At 34.5% G+C, this 16,898-nt stretch overlaps 1 protein-coding gene across 8 annotated transcripts in view; it reads right to left on the reverse strand.

Annotated features, from left to right (window-relative positions):
• Positions 1–504: 504 nt before the first annotated feature.
• Positions 505–16,898, reverse strand: part of LOC128744342 (synapse-associated protein of 47 kDa) — an 86,828-nt gene continuing 70,434 nt past the window's right edge. For 4 of the 8 annotated variants that reach the window (XM_053841258.1, XM_053841254.1, XM_053841252.1 and 1 more), the window contains 7 exons: positions 13,314–13,393; positions 12,150–12,247; positions 11,949–12,086; positions 11,291–11,430; positions 11,072–11,199; positions 10,686–10,919; positions 505–2,222 (listed from right to left, as the gene is read on the reverse strand). In XM_053841258.1, coding sequence (XP_053697233.1) covers positions 2,092–2,222; positions 10,686–10,919; positions 11,072–11,199; positions 11,291–11,430; positions 11,949–12,086; positions 12,150–12,247; positions 13,314–13,393 — 949 coding nt within the window. In that variant the 3' untranslated portion in view covers positions 505–2,091. The remainder of the gene's footprint in view (positions 2,223–10,685; positions 10,920–11,071; positions 11,200–11,290; positions 11,431–11,948; positions 12,087–12,149; positions 12,248–13,313; positions 13,394–16,898) is intronic. The other 4 variants (XM_053841257.1, XM_053841256.1, XM_053841255.1 and 1 more) reach the window with 4 other exon arrangements.

Raw genomic sequence — 16,898 nt, forward strand, 5'->3', positions numbered from 1 at the left:
GTCCCTATATATTAGCGCCAGAGGCAAGATGTTGCCAGTGTGCAAATAATTTAGCATCATTTAGTTGGGAAACTATAGTGGTGGTGACGCTAGTATATAAGGGTATTTTAATTTTAAATTTTATTCAAGAATTCTAGAAAAATTTGTTTATTATCCATTAATCTGTTCTCTGTGCTAGTGCTACGATACTATTGACTTTTTCAGTCACTTGCAGTTACGTACGGATTAGAACGTTCGACGATTGACCAGTATCGTACCAGCGCCATCTGGGAGATTCACATGTGAACATGCATGGTGGATGAGTTCGATGAAGACGCAAATTCTGTGAAATAATGATAAATAGCGAAATATCGTTTAAAACTTAACTTTAAGAATTCTCTAGCTTCGTATTTTAATGACTTCGGCTTTGGCTAATATATACGTACTTTAATTTTATTGAAATGCGTAGACTGTTGAATTAGAGTTCGGCATGTTTTAGTAATCCAAATAGCTTAAAATGACATGATTCACAATATCCCTCTGTTTTATTTATTTTCTGTTATTACTGGATTCCTTACACATAGCTATGCTCAATATTCGGTAGTATATCGTAATATGTATATATTTCATTTCAAACGTATTAAATAATCGTATTGACAGTTTCAAAGGAAATGTAGATTAAAATTATTGGTGTACCGTCTTTTTTCTCGGCTGTCGGAATACGAAGAATGTTCAAGGCGTAACAGAAAACTTGATTTTGAATGTTTATAATACTACCCTGGCTTAGTTTTGGTTAGCATTATACCATCATATTTGCCAATCTAATTAAGCTGTTATATTTTCATTTTCACTCTTTCAAGAGGCAATAATATTTTTTCAATACATTTCATGCAGCGTTTTTTATTTTTACTGTAAACCGGAATTATATGAAATGGAAAAACATTTTCTTGTCTGTCACGTAGATTCTTTTTAGGATGCGATGTTATCTCTTAAATAGTTGATATCTGGGTTTGTTTGTATAATTTTCTTTTAGTTAAAGCAAATATGATCGATTCGAAAAACTCCTTTTAAACTTCCATAGGTTGAAACTAAATGGATGTACTGGAAGATTCTGAAGTTATACGTAATATTTTAATATAGCAGAAAATAAATGCATCGAAGAAAAACAAAAACAACAATTGGTAATTGATCAAATATTACGAAATATGATACAATAGATGAAGATAATTGAAATGAAGATATTCAGTTTAACGCCAATAACTTTTAACGAACTTTTGATTGTTTATTGGCGTTATGAAAACAGTAACTGTGATAAACGTACACGATAGTCTAGTTCTCGAAAATAACCTGCAATGGATATTCATAGAGCAATTTATACATACAATATTTCTGTCCAGTACTTTTTAATTCACATTGAGGGTTTGTTAGGATTTTTTATTTGTATTGGTTTTCCATTCTCAAATATATTGATAATTTTAGTTTAGGAAAATGTAATTTTATTTTTCTTTCCAGTTTTGTGGGTTTTAAAGGATCTTATGACCAGTTTTTTACCTACGGTTTCTTTCGGCAATTTTATGTAGCTCACAAACAGTACATACTTGCTTAAGCTACTTGGGAGAAATGGCCTTCGATTTATCGGTTGACTGCGAGGACTGAAGTAAGCTATTTTTTATGATTTGTATAGCACAGATATACTTCATAAAATGACTGAAACAGAATTGGTATCATATTATCATTGTTTTTAGGAGTTGGATACTAGACTTCATGTTGTTTTGCACATCAATGTACATTGATAACTATTTTATCTTGCCGAGTGGCCGTTCCTGTTTATGACTCGCACCTCAATTACTTTGTAAGATGATGTATTTTCCTGAATAAGCGATAAAATAAACAAAAATTAATCAAGAAAATCAAAAAAATTGTAATCGAAACCCAAAATGATTTTTTTTCTTTGATTAAAAACAAATAATCTTAAATCATAATCTTGCAGTCATGAGAAAAAAATAATCATTAACTAAGTTTACTTAAATATCGTATTAATTAAATATTACGCTTTCATTTATTTACAGTGCAGTTCATCACGTTACAAAGCAACTGATTGAAACATTCGTTTTATTTTAAATCGGTTTCATCATCTAACAGCTCGTCGACATCCTTTTCCCAATTAGTACGGTCCGTTCCATCATTCACTACTTCGTAATCCTGTAATTCCGCTTCCAGATCCTTCTCCCATTGCTCTTCTACTATACAGTCCATCAGTCCATGTTTACGGAATTCAGTTTGTTAAAGTATTTGTATCGGATAAGCGGTTGTTTTCAAATATGGACAAAGGATAAAAATATATAAAATAATTTATCGCACTAAATATATGTGTAAGAAACAACAACAACGATCGAATGGTTGCTTTGAATAAAAGGAATTCTCTATATCTGGTGAACAGTCCTATTATCAAACAATTCGTACTTCAGATTCAATCGATTTCGATTCGACCGAGTCAATCGCCCGTACGTTTTTCCTCATTCTACCGAAAAACCGATACTTCGTATTCAAGGATAGGGCCGTAAATTTGTTTTCTTACTGTGGCTATAAAGCACTATCATACGGTAACGCATTCGTAGTTTCTGTCAGTTACCATTGTACTATTCAATCTACCCATATCTAATCACATAATCAACAAAAACGAACATCAACAAGCTAGTTCGTATGGAGTAATAATCGATTACATTTGACTAAACACGCAAAAAGTTTGTTCTATACAAGTGGTAATGCGTTGTTTCATCGTTTTGGGGCAATCCCGAAATAATGCGGAGATTCAAACAAATAAAACAGCCGTTTGGTAAATCTTCTGGTAAAAACCTAATCTTTCATGAAATTATAGCAGAGCTCCTTGGTTTTCATAGTGATGCATACAATTGCCGTTGCTCAGGCCGTAGTGAATATATTTACATTTGGTGAGTGTATATTTGTTTAGTTTAAACATTAATATCCCTTGATTGGCTACGGTTTCGATCAGTTAAAATAGGTTAAACTATCACCACCAAACTTATCCGTTGATATTATACTCTCTTCATTGTGGTTGTCAATTTTAATAAATCACAGCTTATTTTTAATTGCCTTAAAATTTATTTGTCTATACAGATTATTGCATTACATTATGTGAGTAAAACTGATTGTATGGATCATAACCATAAAAAGCAAGTTTAGTAGATTCTTGAAGTTTTAAAATTTAGGTAGCGTCAAAACGTGGGATATCCCGCTATAGAAATCTAACGGAGCTCGAACGGGAAATAATTTAAAATATAAATAATACGAAAAATTTCAATATATAGATTATCCATCTTTTCGAACATTTCACTGCTTAGCCAGACGTTGCATATTTCATCTATAGTTTGTCGATGTTCACTCGACCTAGCATCATCTTTTGAAACGATTAGTAATATTTTGATTTCTTTAGATTTTCAACGATGTTATTATGTATTGTCATTTCCCTTACATTACGGTTGTTTGTCTCATCTTTGAAATGGAGTTGCAACGAATTAAATACTCTCTTTTAAATAATTACATTTATATATTTTATTATTTCCTTTTTTATTTGTAACATTCTACCTCCTGGAATAATTAGTTTTGTTTGTTTAATGTTTCTTTTGTATATACTATTTTTGTTGTCAAAGATGTATAGATTTAACGGAATGCACAACATTGAAAAAATCTGTAATTTTATTCCCTTTTGTTCATTTTGCTATTATATATGAATACTGCTATTTTGTGATAATCTTTCGTAAAGTTCAACGCAGAATATTTCGTTTTTACAGCTTTATGTGTGATCTAGTAAGTAGCGTTTAGTATTTTGCGATGGTATTGTTTGTTCGTAATGAAAAAAGAGGCCAGCTTGATTTGAAAAGTAATATTCGATGATAAATATATTGGCATATGTTGTGGCATACGCGGGATTCTTGCATTTGAAAGTGAGAGCATCGTTAATTTTTGAAATTTTGTTCTCGGTGGGTTTTGAGTTAGAATTAAAGGGCGTTTTTTGTTTTTTTTTAATGTGTATTACTTAGTTCCGAAACTGCTTATTAACAACAGAAAAAATCGAAACGTTTATCCATCTGATTTTTGGGAAGTGATTTGACGATTTTTTTTGCAGTTGGACTCAAAGTTACGAGAAAAGTTACACCAAGACAGAAAAGTACATTTATTTAGTTTGGTTGTTTTCTAGATCACGACGGAGTAGTCGCTAAACAATCTTGGGCTTAAACATGAGTAATAGCGTTAGTCTACGGCAAGTTTCATGAACTATTGACATTATAGAATTTTCCGAAAAACAACATAGTTGGATCACCCAACACACAAACTATGTTTCTCTCAGTAAACAAAAAACGTGATACACCGAGGCAAGTTCATCATAACGTGTTTTGAATAGAATGGTGGTACCGGTGAAGCAATCGAACTATTTGTTTTATCTCGCAGAATCAGGTATGGAAAAAAATAAATTTCCTATTTATCTCTTATGGGTAATGCTAAGATGGGATTCTGTTACGGAGTTATCGTTATTTCATTTTCATGGAATTGTTCACGTTTGTTCATCAATTTTGCCCTCTCAGCTTGTTGATAAGATTATCATCTGATGATATCGGCATTATGATTCATAGTAAACTGTTAATATTATAGCTACAACTTTAGGCTGTTTGAGCGCGAATCGTTGGTAAGAAGCAAAAGAAGGAAAAGAATAGATTATTAGTATTGTTAATGATTTATTTGCAGTAACGTAAGGTTTAACTAAGTAGGTGGAAATCACTGGAAGGTGTAGAATATTTACATTGGATATCATTCTACAGAAGTTTCTAAAACTTATCAACAATATAATAGTACGCGGAAACCCAAAAAGGAAATTGCACTAAATTTGTTAATTATTGTTCGCAAAACACAAAACAGAGTTGCCAGATTAACTAGTATGAAAACCCAGTCTACTAAACGAATGAAAGCAAGACAGAAATACGACTTCAGCATCATTTTGCAAACTGCATTTCCGCACCGTTAAATCCATTATAATTACAAGTTAGTGACAAATGTGACGCTTACGCCAAAGTCGTTTTTCGTGCAGGCCATAAAATGTATAAATAATCAGTCGAATCAAACAGCCTAAAGGCAAAATGCTGAGCTGATTTTATTTTTTTCCTAAAACTAATAATTTTAACACTAGTTGGGTAGTTACTATATAGCCACAGTAAGTAAATCTGGCAACCCTATTAATTGAATCAGCTTCATTTTTGCATCAGCAGTTTTTTTTTGCTGCAGCTAAAACATTTTGCTTACTCAATGTTTCAAAAAGAAGTCATGCTACTATTGCTTTATTTAATACAAGATAGTAGGGAATAGTTGTGAAGCAAAATAAAATGCGATGCAAAATAAAATGCGATGCAAAATAATTTATCATAGCTTAGACGAAAAAAATTGAATAAATAATTAAGCATGAAACTAATTGATATAAGTTTTAATAATTAAGAATTTTAATTTTCCCATGGCATGATTGTTTGTCGAACTTGTGGAATGAGAATCAAGAAATATGACAACATTCTGTTGCTTGCTAGGGAATCTACGAAAGACTATGAAATATTGCACTTACTACTACAAAAATCCTAATTATTCACTTAAAGACCAAAATAGCTGGTTTTCATAATGCGTTCTGTAACATTTAAAGCATCTTTGAGTACGATACCATCACTGACTTTGCATTTTGGATCATTCCAATTTTAACGAGGTATAAAATAAACTTTTATCAGTCTGTGTTACGTCGACCATGGCAGACGTAACGCTTTGCTTAGTCCTGCAACACACAAATTTTGCAACAATGTGATTATGTGTGTGTTTCAAGTGAAATCTATTTCATTGCATTTTTGCTGTAATAATAATTGTTACAGGAATGATTAGGTACCTAATATAAAATTTTTGCTTATATTCTGCATAAAATGCATATCCGCATATCCGAATATTCGAATAGTATAAGCTATGACGAAGACTACTTACTTGTTCAAAAGAATGTTATGATGGTTAAACATTTCACACATTAACATTTTATCAGCCACATATACTGAAAAATGCTCAATAGTAACCAATCATACAACAATAGTGGCGTCTGGCGTATTACAGTCGAAAACATTTACTCAAAATTTTAAAGCAATTTTGAACCATTCTAGAAATGAAAGATACAACTCTAACGCACACATTAAAATTATAGTTTGTTAATAATTGGCTTTCCAAACATCAAAATTGAACTTCAAATTTGGGCGTCATTTTCAATTTGCGTTGTAAATTGGATACACTTTTCTACAACATTTGATGATTTTTTGGTCCCAGGCTATCATAAAAGTACATGTTTTTCTGACAGTTGGTAAACATAATTAGTGTATCAACAAGTTAGACATGAAAACTAGTTGAATAATTTGACAAATGGCATTAAATATATAGTCGAAATAAAGGCAGCACTTCAGAGCACCCGGGGCAAGTGGAATTTATTAAAAATAAAGTGTTCCAATCTTTATACATTTTTAGATGTACTGCCGAACTCCGAACATCTTCAATTCAATGCATAATATTTAAATCGGTAAAACTTCAAAATAAAACCGAAATGGACTACACCAAGGGGACCCAAAAAAGAAGTCTATGGCTTTTAAGGGAGCAAACAGTTCTGACACATTCTTCCGACAAATAAAAGATATTAATTGAATCTGGAAAGGCAAAGTTGTTATAATTAAGCTAACCCGCAGCTGTAAGTGAAACAATAAAGCGTTGTGGTTGTTATAGCGTAACTATTTTTTATGATAGTTTCACTAGTAGCTTTATCGTATTGAGCATGTTAGAACAAACATCATCATCACCATATTTTTGAGCTATTAAAGAATGGTTAATCATAAATAATGTCTCGCAAGAATTGGATATTCAACTACATTGCGTTACAATTGCTACAATTGCTTCCGAATTGTGTTTTATATCTATACCTATAAAGAAGGATTTCTGTCTGTCTGTCTGTCTGTCTGTCTGTCTGTCTGTCCGTATGTTCCTTATAGAATCGAAAACTACTGAACCAATCGGCATGAAAGTATGCATGTAGAGGTTTTTTGGGGCCAGGAAAGGTTTTAGTGATGTTTAGAAACCCCTCCCCCCACTAAGAGGGGGGCTCCCATACAAATGAAACACAAATTTCTGCATGACTCGACAACTAATCAAGCAAATAGAACAAAATTTGGCATGTGGGTGTTTTTGTTGACAAGAATTTATTCTATGGTAAATTGAGACCCCTCCCCTCTTTATAAGGGGAATTATAATTCCTCTCCTCTTTAAAAGGGGGGGCTTCCATACAAATTGCCTCATAACTCGAGAACTAATCAAGCAAATGGAACCAAATTTGGCATGTGAAGGTTTTCGAGGGCAAGAATATTTTCTATAGTGAATTAAGACCCCTCCCCACTTTAAGAGGGGGGGCTCCTGTACCAAAGAAACACAATTTTCCTCATAACTCGAGAAGTAATTAAGCAAATGGAACCAAATTTGGCATGTGGGTGTTTTTGGAGACAAATTTTTTTTCTATGATGAATTGGGACCCCTCCCCGTTTTAGGAGGGGGGGCTCCCATACAAATGAAACACAAATTTCCTCATAACTCGAGAATTAATCAAGCAGATGGAACCAAATTTGGCATGTGAAAGTTTTCTAGGGCATGAATATTTTCTATGGTGAATTAGAACCCCTCCCCACTTTAAGAGGGGGGCTCCTATACAAACGAAATACAAATTTCCTCATAACTCGAGAACTAATAAAGCAAATGGAACCAAATTTGACACGTGGGTGTTTTTGGAGACAAATATTTTTTCTATGATGAATTGGGACCCCTACCCACTTTAGGAGGGGGGGCTCCTATACAAATGAAATTCAAATTTCCTCATAACTCGAGAACTAATCAAGCAAATAGAACCAAATTTGGCATGTGGAGGTTTCTGGAGGCAAAAATATTTTCTATGGTGAATTAGGACCCCTCCCAACTTTAAGAGGGGGTGCTTCTACACAAATGAAATACAAATTTCCTCATAATTCGAGAACTAATCAAGCAAATGGAACCATATTTAGCATGCGGGTGTTTTTGGAGGCAACCATTTTTTCTATGATGAATTAGGACCCCTTACCTTTTTAAGAGGGGGGGGCTCTCATACAAACGAAATACAAATTTCCTCATAACTCGAGAACTATTCAAGCAAATGGAACCAAATTTGACATGTAAGTGGTTTTGGACGCAAGATTTTTTTCTATGGTGAATTGAGACCCCTCTCTTCTTTAAAAAGCGAGTTAAGGCCCATCTCCCCTTTAAGAGGGTGGGCTTCCATACAAATGAAATGCAAATTTCCTCCTATCTCGAGAACTAATCAATCAAATGGAACCAAATTTGGCATGTGGGAGTTTTAGATGGCAGAAATTTTTTCTATGGTGAATTACGACCCCTTCCTCTTTTAAGAGGGGAGCTCCCATACAAACGAAATTCAAAATTCCTTATAACTTGAGAACTAATCAAGTAAATGGAACCAAATTTGGCATGTGGGAGATTTTGGAGTCTTGAATTTATTTTACGATAGTTAGAGACCTCTCACCCCTGTGGTAGGGGGATATGGACTCTCATACAAATAAAACAGAAATTTTTGCGAAACTCAAAAACTAATCGAACTCGAGAAATTCGAGACTCTTCCATAAAACATTAGTCAATACAAGACCACAAAAACTATCTATAGTAACACTAGATCATTCAGGACGAGACGGTCGCGAGTGTTGCCGGTGACCCGCCGTCGGAAGCGCCGCCCACTGGGGGGCTTGCAAAACTCGAGATTGTGACAAAGATCATCCGAGATTCATGATTTATGTACAACACAGGTTAATTTGTGGCAATACGAAGTTTGTCGGGTCAGCTAGTCAATTATAAAGTTACCCGTTGTGCTTTAATACTAATCTGATTTTGTTACGGTATTTTTTTAAGTAGAAACATTGTCTTTGTTTGCTTTTGGTTGATGTATATCAACGCTAAACATACCGTGAAGGTGTCATTCGTTCCCATGCTTTTTTGGGTCATTTTCACAGCGTTATAACAAGATTTTGCTTAACTGCTTTTATTGGTAAATATATTTAAAACATAATGCAAAGCTTGCTGCACTACTATTTCTCTTTTTATCATTAATCTATCGACAATCGCGGCATTTCCAGTCTTCTAGCGAAAAATATTCGCAGAGTGCAGTTGGCATGTTTAGTGTTAACATACACAATTTTAAATTATTTTAAATTTGAATATAGGTCCCGATTGCCCCGTTAAATGAGGCAAGCGAGACCTATCGCCATGATTTTAAAAATTCTCCTTAGATTCATTTGGTGTAAATCAATAGTGCTAGTTAGATAGTTTTATAATTAAACCTTCGAAGTAAAACCACTGAAGAGATTCTGTGCTGTTCGAATATCAAAATAATCATAAGTGTAGCTTATGTCGCCGTTGTAGCGCAGCACAGTGTGTAGCACAGTCGAATAAACCAATTTTCAGGTCCAACTTTCCCGGGGTAACTTAGATTACTTTTACTCAGAATCTGAATTTCTATCAAAATAGTTGAGTTCTACAAAAAAGAGGTAAGATACAGAATGATCAAAATAATCCTTCGGCAATACAAGTACTAAGCCAGAACGACGATGCTTAGAACATTTGTTCAGAAACTGATTTTTTAAGAATTTCATCAATGCTGAAAACATGTTTACTATAGCAATGCCCCGTTAAGGAAGATGTACAACATGTATTTCATTGTATACCTATAAGGTTTAAGTTCGTTGCATGACCCTCACATTTTAACCTATTGATCTATAATTTGTATGAAGGTATTAAAAAGCAACACAAAGTTTTGGCACTACGTTCCGATGGAATTTGCCCAGCTGCTCTTTTGTTCGACAGACTTCGCAGTCCACTGTTAGGGTACAGGACAATTGCGGAACTAGAGCTACGATGCTATTGACTGTAATTTCTCCGTGTTGAAAGTCGAGCTTACGACGCCTGACATTTTAGACTATTGTCATACTGCGAGTGTCATACTGCTTATTGGGAGGCTATGTGGCAGTATACGGAGACTGAAAACCGAAATATCAATGAATCAATTACCCGTTCCTTAATTCTCTCTGTCCCAGGGGTATTTGGGTGGTTTACAACTTTTCGTCATCTAAAACAGTTACTAATAAGCAATTCGTAAAACGAAACTATGCAGCTTATACCACAATGTTTCTACTACGTTCTAAGATAGAAACAACCATATTTAAAAACCTTTAAAATTTTATCGGCTGATTTTGGTGTCGCAAGTCATGGATCACCTGTGCTACCATGGGACAGAGAGGGTTAACATTCGAAGTCTGGTTACGGTGTTGATCTAGTTATGAGTGTCTTTTCACAAATTATGATTCATCTCTTGAATCTCCCAATATAATTTCCCAGGCCTTCAATAACATGATAATTTATTAATCTTATCATGTCATTATTTAATCGTTTTTCGAATTATATAATTATTGACTTAAGCAATTACTCATAACAATTATTATTTGACTATGACGTTGAACCACAACAGGAAGAATCATCAGCAAGTCAATCGATCGAGATCATCGTTGTTTTCAAAGGTTTTGTGTCATGTTATCGGAGATTACCAGTTGACTCACCACCTTTCTCGGTTCTGCAGTGACTGATGCTTTCATTCGCTTGCTTAGCGAGGGTGTCGATGCCTAGTTTTTTAATACTTTCTTGTACCTCTTCAAGGTCAGCTTTTGTAGTTTTGAATGAATCTGAGACAAACTCGGTTGCATCTTTTACCACTGCTGATTTTTCGCTGCTGCTACCAACTGCTGCAGATATTGTAGGCCTTTTTTGACTTGTTACTGATTCTTATAGCCGTAAAGCAAAAACAAAAAATAACAAATTAAGGTAAACAAAAAAAACCAACTAAATTAGCAATACTAAAAAGACCAAGTAGCTTGGATATAAAAGGATAGTAATACAGTGTACAGATATAGTGATTAAATTGTTTAAGCATTACCCTCCGTATCTTCGCTAGCTCCTCGCCTAACAAATTCATTGTTGTCGCCCAGCGTGCCTAAGTCTCCAGCTTGACATATCAGTGAGACACGGTAGAAATAGTTGCGCCAAAAGTTTTCTTCCGTTATGCTGGGAAACAATAAATACAATAATAAATTTATTCTCGAATTGCGTTTAAAAAACCAAATATGATATATTATTCGCTATTTTTATTACTCACATTTTAGGTACCAACTCAAATCGCATTTTTTCTAGTTCCTTGTCCTCATTCATAATGGCAAGTGCGACTGGGTACAAACGATCATAGTCAAATTCAAACTCAACTCCAGCTGGCGGCGCACGGACGAAGTTCCGACGATCCTATAAAAATAGAAAAATATACTTGAAATTAAACAAAAGAAGAAAACTTTTTCCAAACTAAACTCCACCATTAATATTTATTCGCGACAGATACGTATTTCGTCTCGTCTACGACTTGCAGGCTTCATCAGTGTCTGTTTACGAATTCAATATGTAAAAAGTTTTCTTTTCTTTAATTTCAGGTTTCGCATTCTACTAAGACGCTCAAAAAACTTTAGTCAAAAAAGAAAAGTATACTTGAAACAACATAAATCAATAACGCATTTTGAAGAATTTGTGTAAGGAACAATAGTATGTGAACAAATAAATACCCCCCGAACGGTATACGAAATAGTGCCATTAAATATCTAAAACAGATTGAATTGACCGCTACGCACAACTGTCAGAATTTCCAGTTCGTTCTTTTTATTATTTTCGTTTTTCGCTAAGGTCTTCTTAAAAAGCAAACCTGGTAGATTAGATCTCTAATATCTCTAATGTCTTTCAAAAAAATAAATCAAATAGATGCAATATCTTACCGCAGAAAGACTAAGAATTTCCTCCTTGATTTTGGCCTCATTTGCATGACCAGTCCAAGGACATGCGCCCGGTTCACCGGAACCCTGCTGATTCTTGATAAATGCTTCCTGTTCTTTATTAAATTCACCTAGAATAGTCTACGAAATCAAAAAACGCCTTGATTTATTTCAAAAAAGTATTTCTATTTGTTTGTATCTTACATTATCCTTCAAGTGTTTAATTTTGTCTCCAGCTTTGTTGAATGATGAATACAGAAAAGAGCCAATCGATTTGGCTCCTGCTGTCACTTTGTGGGTGACTGAAATAAATATTGGTACAAGGTTAAGCTAACAATATCAACTGACCACGGTGATCCTCTGATCGTTATTATATAAAAAATAAGCCATCAAAACGGTAAATGCCAGTTGCTTTGTATTGCCTTCCTACAACTCCTATACCAATTTAGCAAGCGAGATGGTCTCTTTCATAAAACGCTTTAGTATTAATTTTCGAGACCCACACACATCAAAAACATTTTACATTCATTACGTTCGGTCGATTCTTGAGCTTTGTAGCGTGGTACGGTCTCCGTTATCCAATGGACACATAAACAGAATAGAATCAATACCAAAACAATTCTTGTTGTACCAGTTCCGTAATTTAAATTGGACGAGTCTCCCCCGAAATTGAAGCAATATTTTGAGACAATACGCAATTCAAATTCATAACAAACAATAAAAAACTATCAGAAACATCAGAAACAGAGGTAACATGCCCAAAGAAGACGAACGTCACAGAGATAGCTTGTTTACGATCTACTAATGGGAATTATCGATAACAGTTATCTCTTAGAAGAAATAAATCTGCACGTGCCTCGTCGAATTCTGCGGAATCGAACGTTTCTCTGGACTCCAGCTCATCGAACCCAATATGGCCAGAAAAATCCTTTACATTATTGCTGTACATTATTTAACGAGGTAAATCATGCGTTCGATTTTAATGTTAGCAAAACTAGATTTAAAAGTTTGATTGTAAATGTAAATTAGTTTTAAGATACAATTAGTCTGTACTGCCTTGTGCCGAAGACTGTAGAACAATAAACATTAGGATAAGCTTAGGTCAACATATTGTACCACGGTCTACACACAATTGACTGCAAATAAATAAATAAATAAATAAATAAATTTAATTTATAACAGCAATCTGCCGTTTATAACTTTACAAGGGCGTAACTAAAAATTTTTTTTTCTTTAAAACTTGGTTCACAGATGTAGGGCGACAATACAAACCAACTGGCATTTTCCGTTTTAATATCTGTTTTTTAAAGGTCTGTTTAACAGTCAGAGGAGCATCGTCGTAACACTACAATAAACCGTCGTTGTTACCTTGTCCGATTTGCCCGGCGTTTTCTTCCGTTGGCGTTCCTGGACCGGTTGCAGGACGAGAATCTGCCCCGCCTGTAGCACTATTGGTTTCACATTTTGTGAATTTCGATAAAAGGAGTAGAATATAATACAATACATGGCCAACGTTATTAAATTTTATATTACCTAAAGCCTTTTAATAATTATAAAACGGTAATCTCGAAAAACCCAGAATGTAACAAATAGAATATAGGAACATCACAGATTCAAACTAGATTCATATTATTGAATTGAAAAAAGATATATTAAATGTACGAAAGACTGCGAATAATATGTGTTTGCCGCTATCTTAAAAATACATACTTATAATGATTAAAGTGTAAACTGTGGTCATAGTGTAGCATTGTGAAAGTGGAACTATCAAAAACGAGAATAATATGAGAAAACGCTGTTGCTTCGTACAAGTTTGTATTTACTGAGAGAGTAACTATTTACGATTTAATTTGCTAAAGCTTAATTTTGCATAACGTAATACTTAGGTGAACGGCTTCTAAAGATTATTAAACAGGATGAACCATTACTTTATTTTTATTTTCAAAGTTTTTGTCATTCGTCTCCTGACCACCTTTGAAATTGGCTTCAAGTATCGGAGGACAAACAAAATAAGCGGATATGAGTTAAATTTTTATATATGAAACAATTTTTGTGAAATGCATTTTCAAATTAATAATCTACAGGACTCTAAAAACCAGCGTATTAATGCCTCTGGAATCATTATCGAGACGTTCTTCGAAAGGCTTCGTTCCCATTGATGTACTAAATGTGACTTTAGAAATTGGAATTAAAAATTAAATATATCAAAGGTAAACTTTTCGTTTGTAGTATGGTAATTAACAATATTCAAGACTCCGAGTCTGTACTAGATTGCTATTCGGAAAGTCCTATGCAAGTTAGTTAAATGGCATCTTTCAAAATTATCATGCAAAAGGGTCCCAAAGTTTCAAGAAATCTTATTCAAGTCCATACCTAATGTTCATTCATGTTCAATGTCCTAATGTAATTCATGTTCATAAGTATGAACGAAAGCAAAATTCAAGGTCTCTTATTTTCTAAAGGGAATTTTCCGATTTTCTCTGACATCGCGAAATTGATAACTTTTGCATCAAGTATTTAAGTAAGTATAATATTTTGTTATAAAAATTCGAGCAATTTTTTTTCAGTAATTCTGGAATAATATATTATAAAAAGTTTTGTGAAGGCTCCCTGCCTTAATCCTAGTAAAGCAAAGCCTAGGTGCTACATTCCGTTATCGAAACTTGACCTTCTGTTTTTATACGACAGACTTCGCAGCCAGCTGTTAGAGTACAGGACAATTGCAGGGCCAGTTGCTACGATCCGATTGACTCTAACAGCCTAGCCTTAAGCCTAGTAAGTAGCTGTAAATGAAATAACTCAAGAAAAATCCTGCTATTTCCTGGAGAAATTTAGATAACTGCGAAGTCAAGTAAGGAGCTTCTTAACATTTTTTCTTGTGGGAAGAATCAAATTGAATATTATACCATACAGAAAAGTGACATCGAATCAAACGCATGTAAAACTGCGCCATTTGAACGTGAGATAATATTTCTTGTCACGTGCGTACTGGATAAGGAATTGTTAAAGAATTTGTTGTTAAAGAACTTTATTGAACATTTCTTTGCCTATCCTCCAACCCATTTCTTTTTAACTGCGTATTGTTAATTGCAAGGAAAATTGTCCAATTGAGAAGTGCGCAATCGCTCATAAAAGTGTTTTTTTTTTATCTTAAATCGTTTCGGTCTCTTCGGCGCACTTATTGATTGGCAGATAACGAAAAAGTGCGCCGAAGATACCGAAACGATTTAATGCAAAATAGCACTTTTATGAGCGATATCGCACTTTGGATGGTACAATTTTACTTGCAATTGACAATACCTACCTCACTTTATTGCTGAAAAACTAACTACCGTCATCCGGGGATACTTGCAACACTTTTGAACTTTGACTTGGTATAACTTTTGAAGTGTACCGTTTAGGTCCAAGTGTAAGTCGGCAAAACTTGTATAGTGGTCAGTAATTTTGGTTTATGATTATAAGAAAAAATATCAACTTAATGAATCTGTAGAATAAACCGAACATAGGGGTGTGGCAATTTACCCAGTAAAGGGGGTTACTTGCAACACTTTTCTGATTTTGCGTTTCTTATGGTTTTATTTGATTTTAAACTGCAAATGACTATTTTTGAATAATTTGAGTGTATTTCCAGTAAAACAAGTGATACTGAAGGCATATTTTGTTTCCAATTTTATCATATCGCTTTTTTAAAGATATTCGGTGAAAATGCAGCATGCGACGAACTTCAAATTGCCGTTTCAAGGCACGTAGAATTTTTCACAAAGTTAATTTGTCTGGAGATGGCAGTAGCCAAAATAACATCGTACAGATGCAAATTTACTTTGTACATACTGTCTATTACGATAATTATCTATTTTACAAGTGCTGCAAGCCGCGCCATATTGGAAGTAACAACACGAATTAATCGTTACTTCTCCTAGTTCAAAATATAAACAAAGCTCAAAGTTCCTATTTGTTAGCTTATATGATGCACTAATTGTGTACAGGAACTAATCGATAAAAAATAATTTCATGTCAATGAACTGACGCAATTTTGCACATCCATTTTTACAACTCTGAAAGTGAAATTACTTTCCAATCGTATAAAAACAAGCAAAACGATGATATAATGGATTAAACTTAACTAAACAATAGGTAAACGTCCCTTCTTTAAAACGCCATTGGGTACAAAAGTTTATGTTAACAAACGAATGCGCTAGAGCTGTCAAAAGCGCGATGCGCAGAAGTGTTGCAGGTAACGCCGGTGTTGCAGTCAGGGCCCGACAACGTCACCTTCAATTGCATAGCGTCACTCAACAATGAAGCAGTGAAGCTTCGGTTTCAACAGAAACACCACCGCTTCAGTTTCAAACCGGCTTCAGTCAGCGTCAGCGAAACTGGTTTCACTTCGTGATGACTATCGGTTTCAACTTTTCATTTGTACTTTTCTATCAAATATTCAGAAGGAGGCCAGCAACTTTGAATGCAAATAAATTGAATTTGAGTAACATTTCCTACAATGCAGTGCATATTACAGTTAACCTAGTCAATATCGACAAATCGTGCCTTGACTTTGAAACAGCCACTAACTTCAACTGAAGCTTGCTTGAAACGTTCTGTTTAACAAATGAAGCAAGTCACTTCATGTACGAAGCGAAGGTAACAGAAAGTCAGTTTCATTTATTTGTTTCGAAGATGCCGGGCCCTGGTTGCAGTATCCCCGGATGACGGTACCGATTTCCGCTCCTGAACATAGACATATTTCGTGAACATAGACAAAAATTAAACCATCGGCGTACTATTTCTACGCACCCAATCATTCCTGTATTTCTATCATTGGCGGAACTAGCGCTCATTTCTAGGGGGGGGGTCTATAGCCCCGGCATTTTTTCGACCATTTTATTGGTAGGCCAAGTCTATTTTTCTAGGGGGGGGGGGGCTAAATGTCTCCTAGTGGGGCTTAGCCCCCCCCTT

Source organism: Sabethes cyaneus, chromosome 3 (genome assembly GCF_943734655.1).
Source record: "Sabethes cyaneus chromosome 3, idSabCyanKW18_F2, whole genome shotgun sequence".
NCBI classification, from domain to species: Eukaryota; Metazoa; Arthropoda; class Insecta; order Diptera; family Culicidae; genus Sabethes; species Sabethes cyaneus.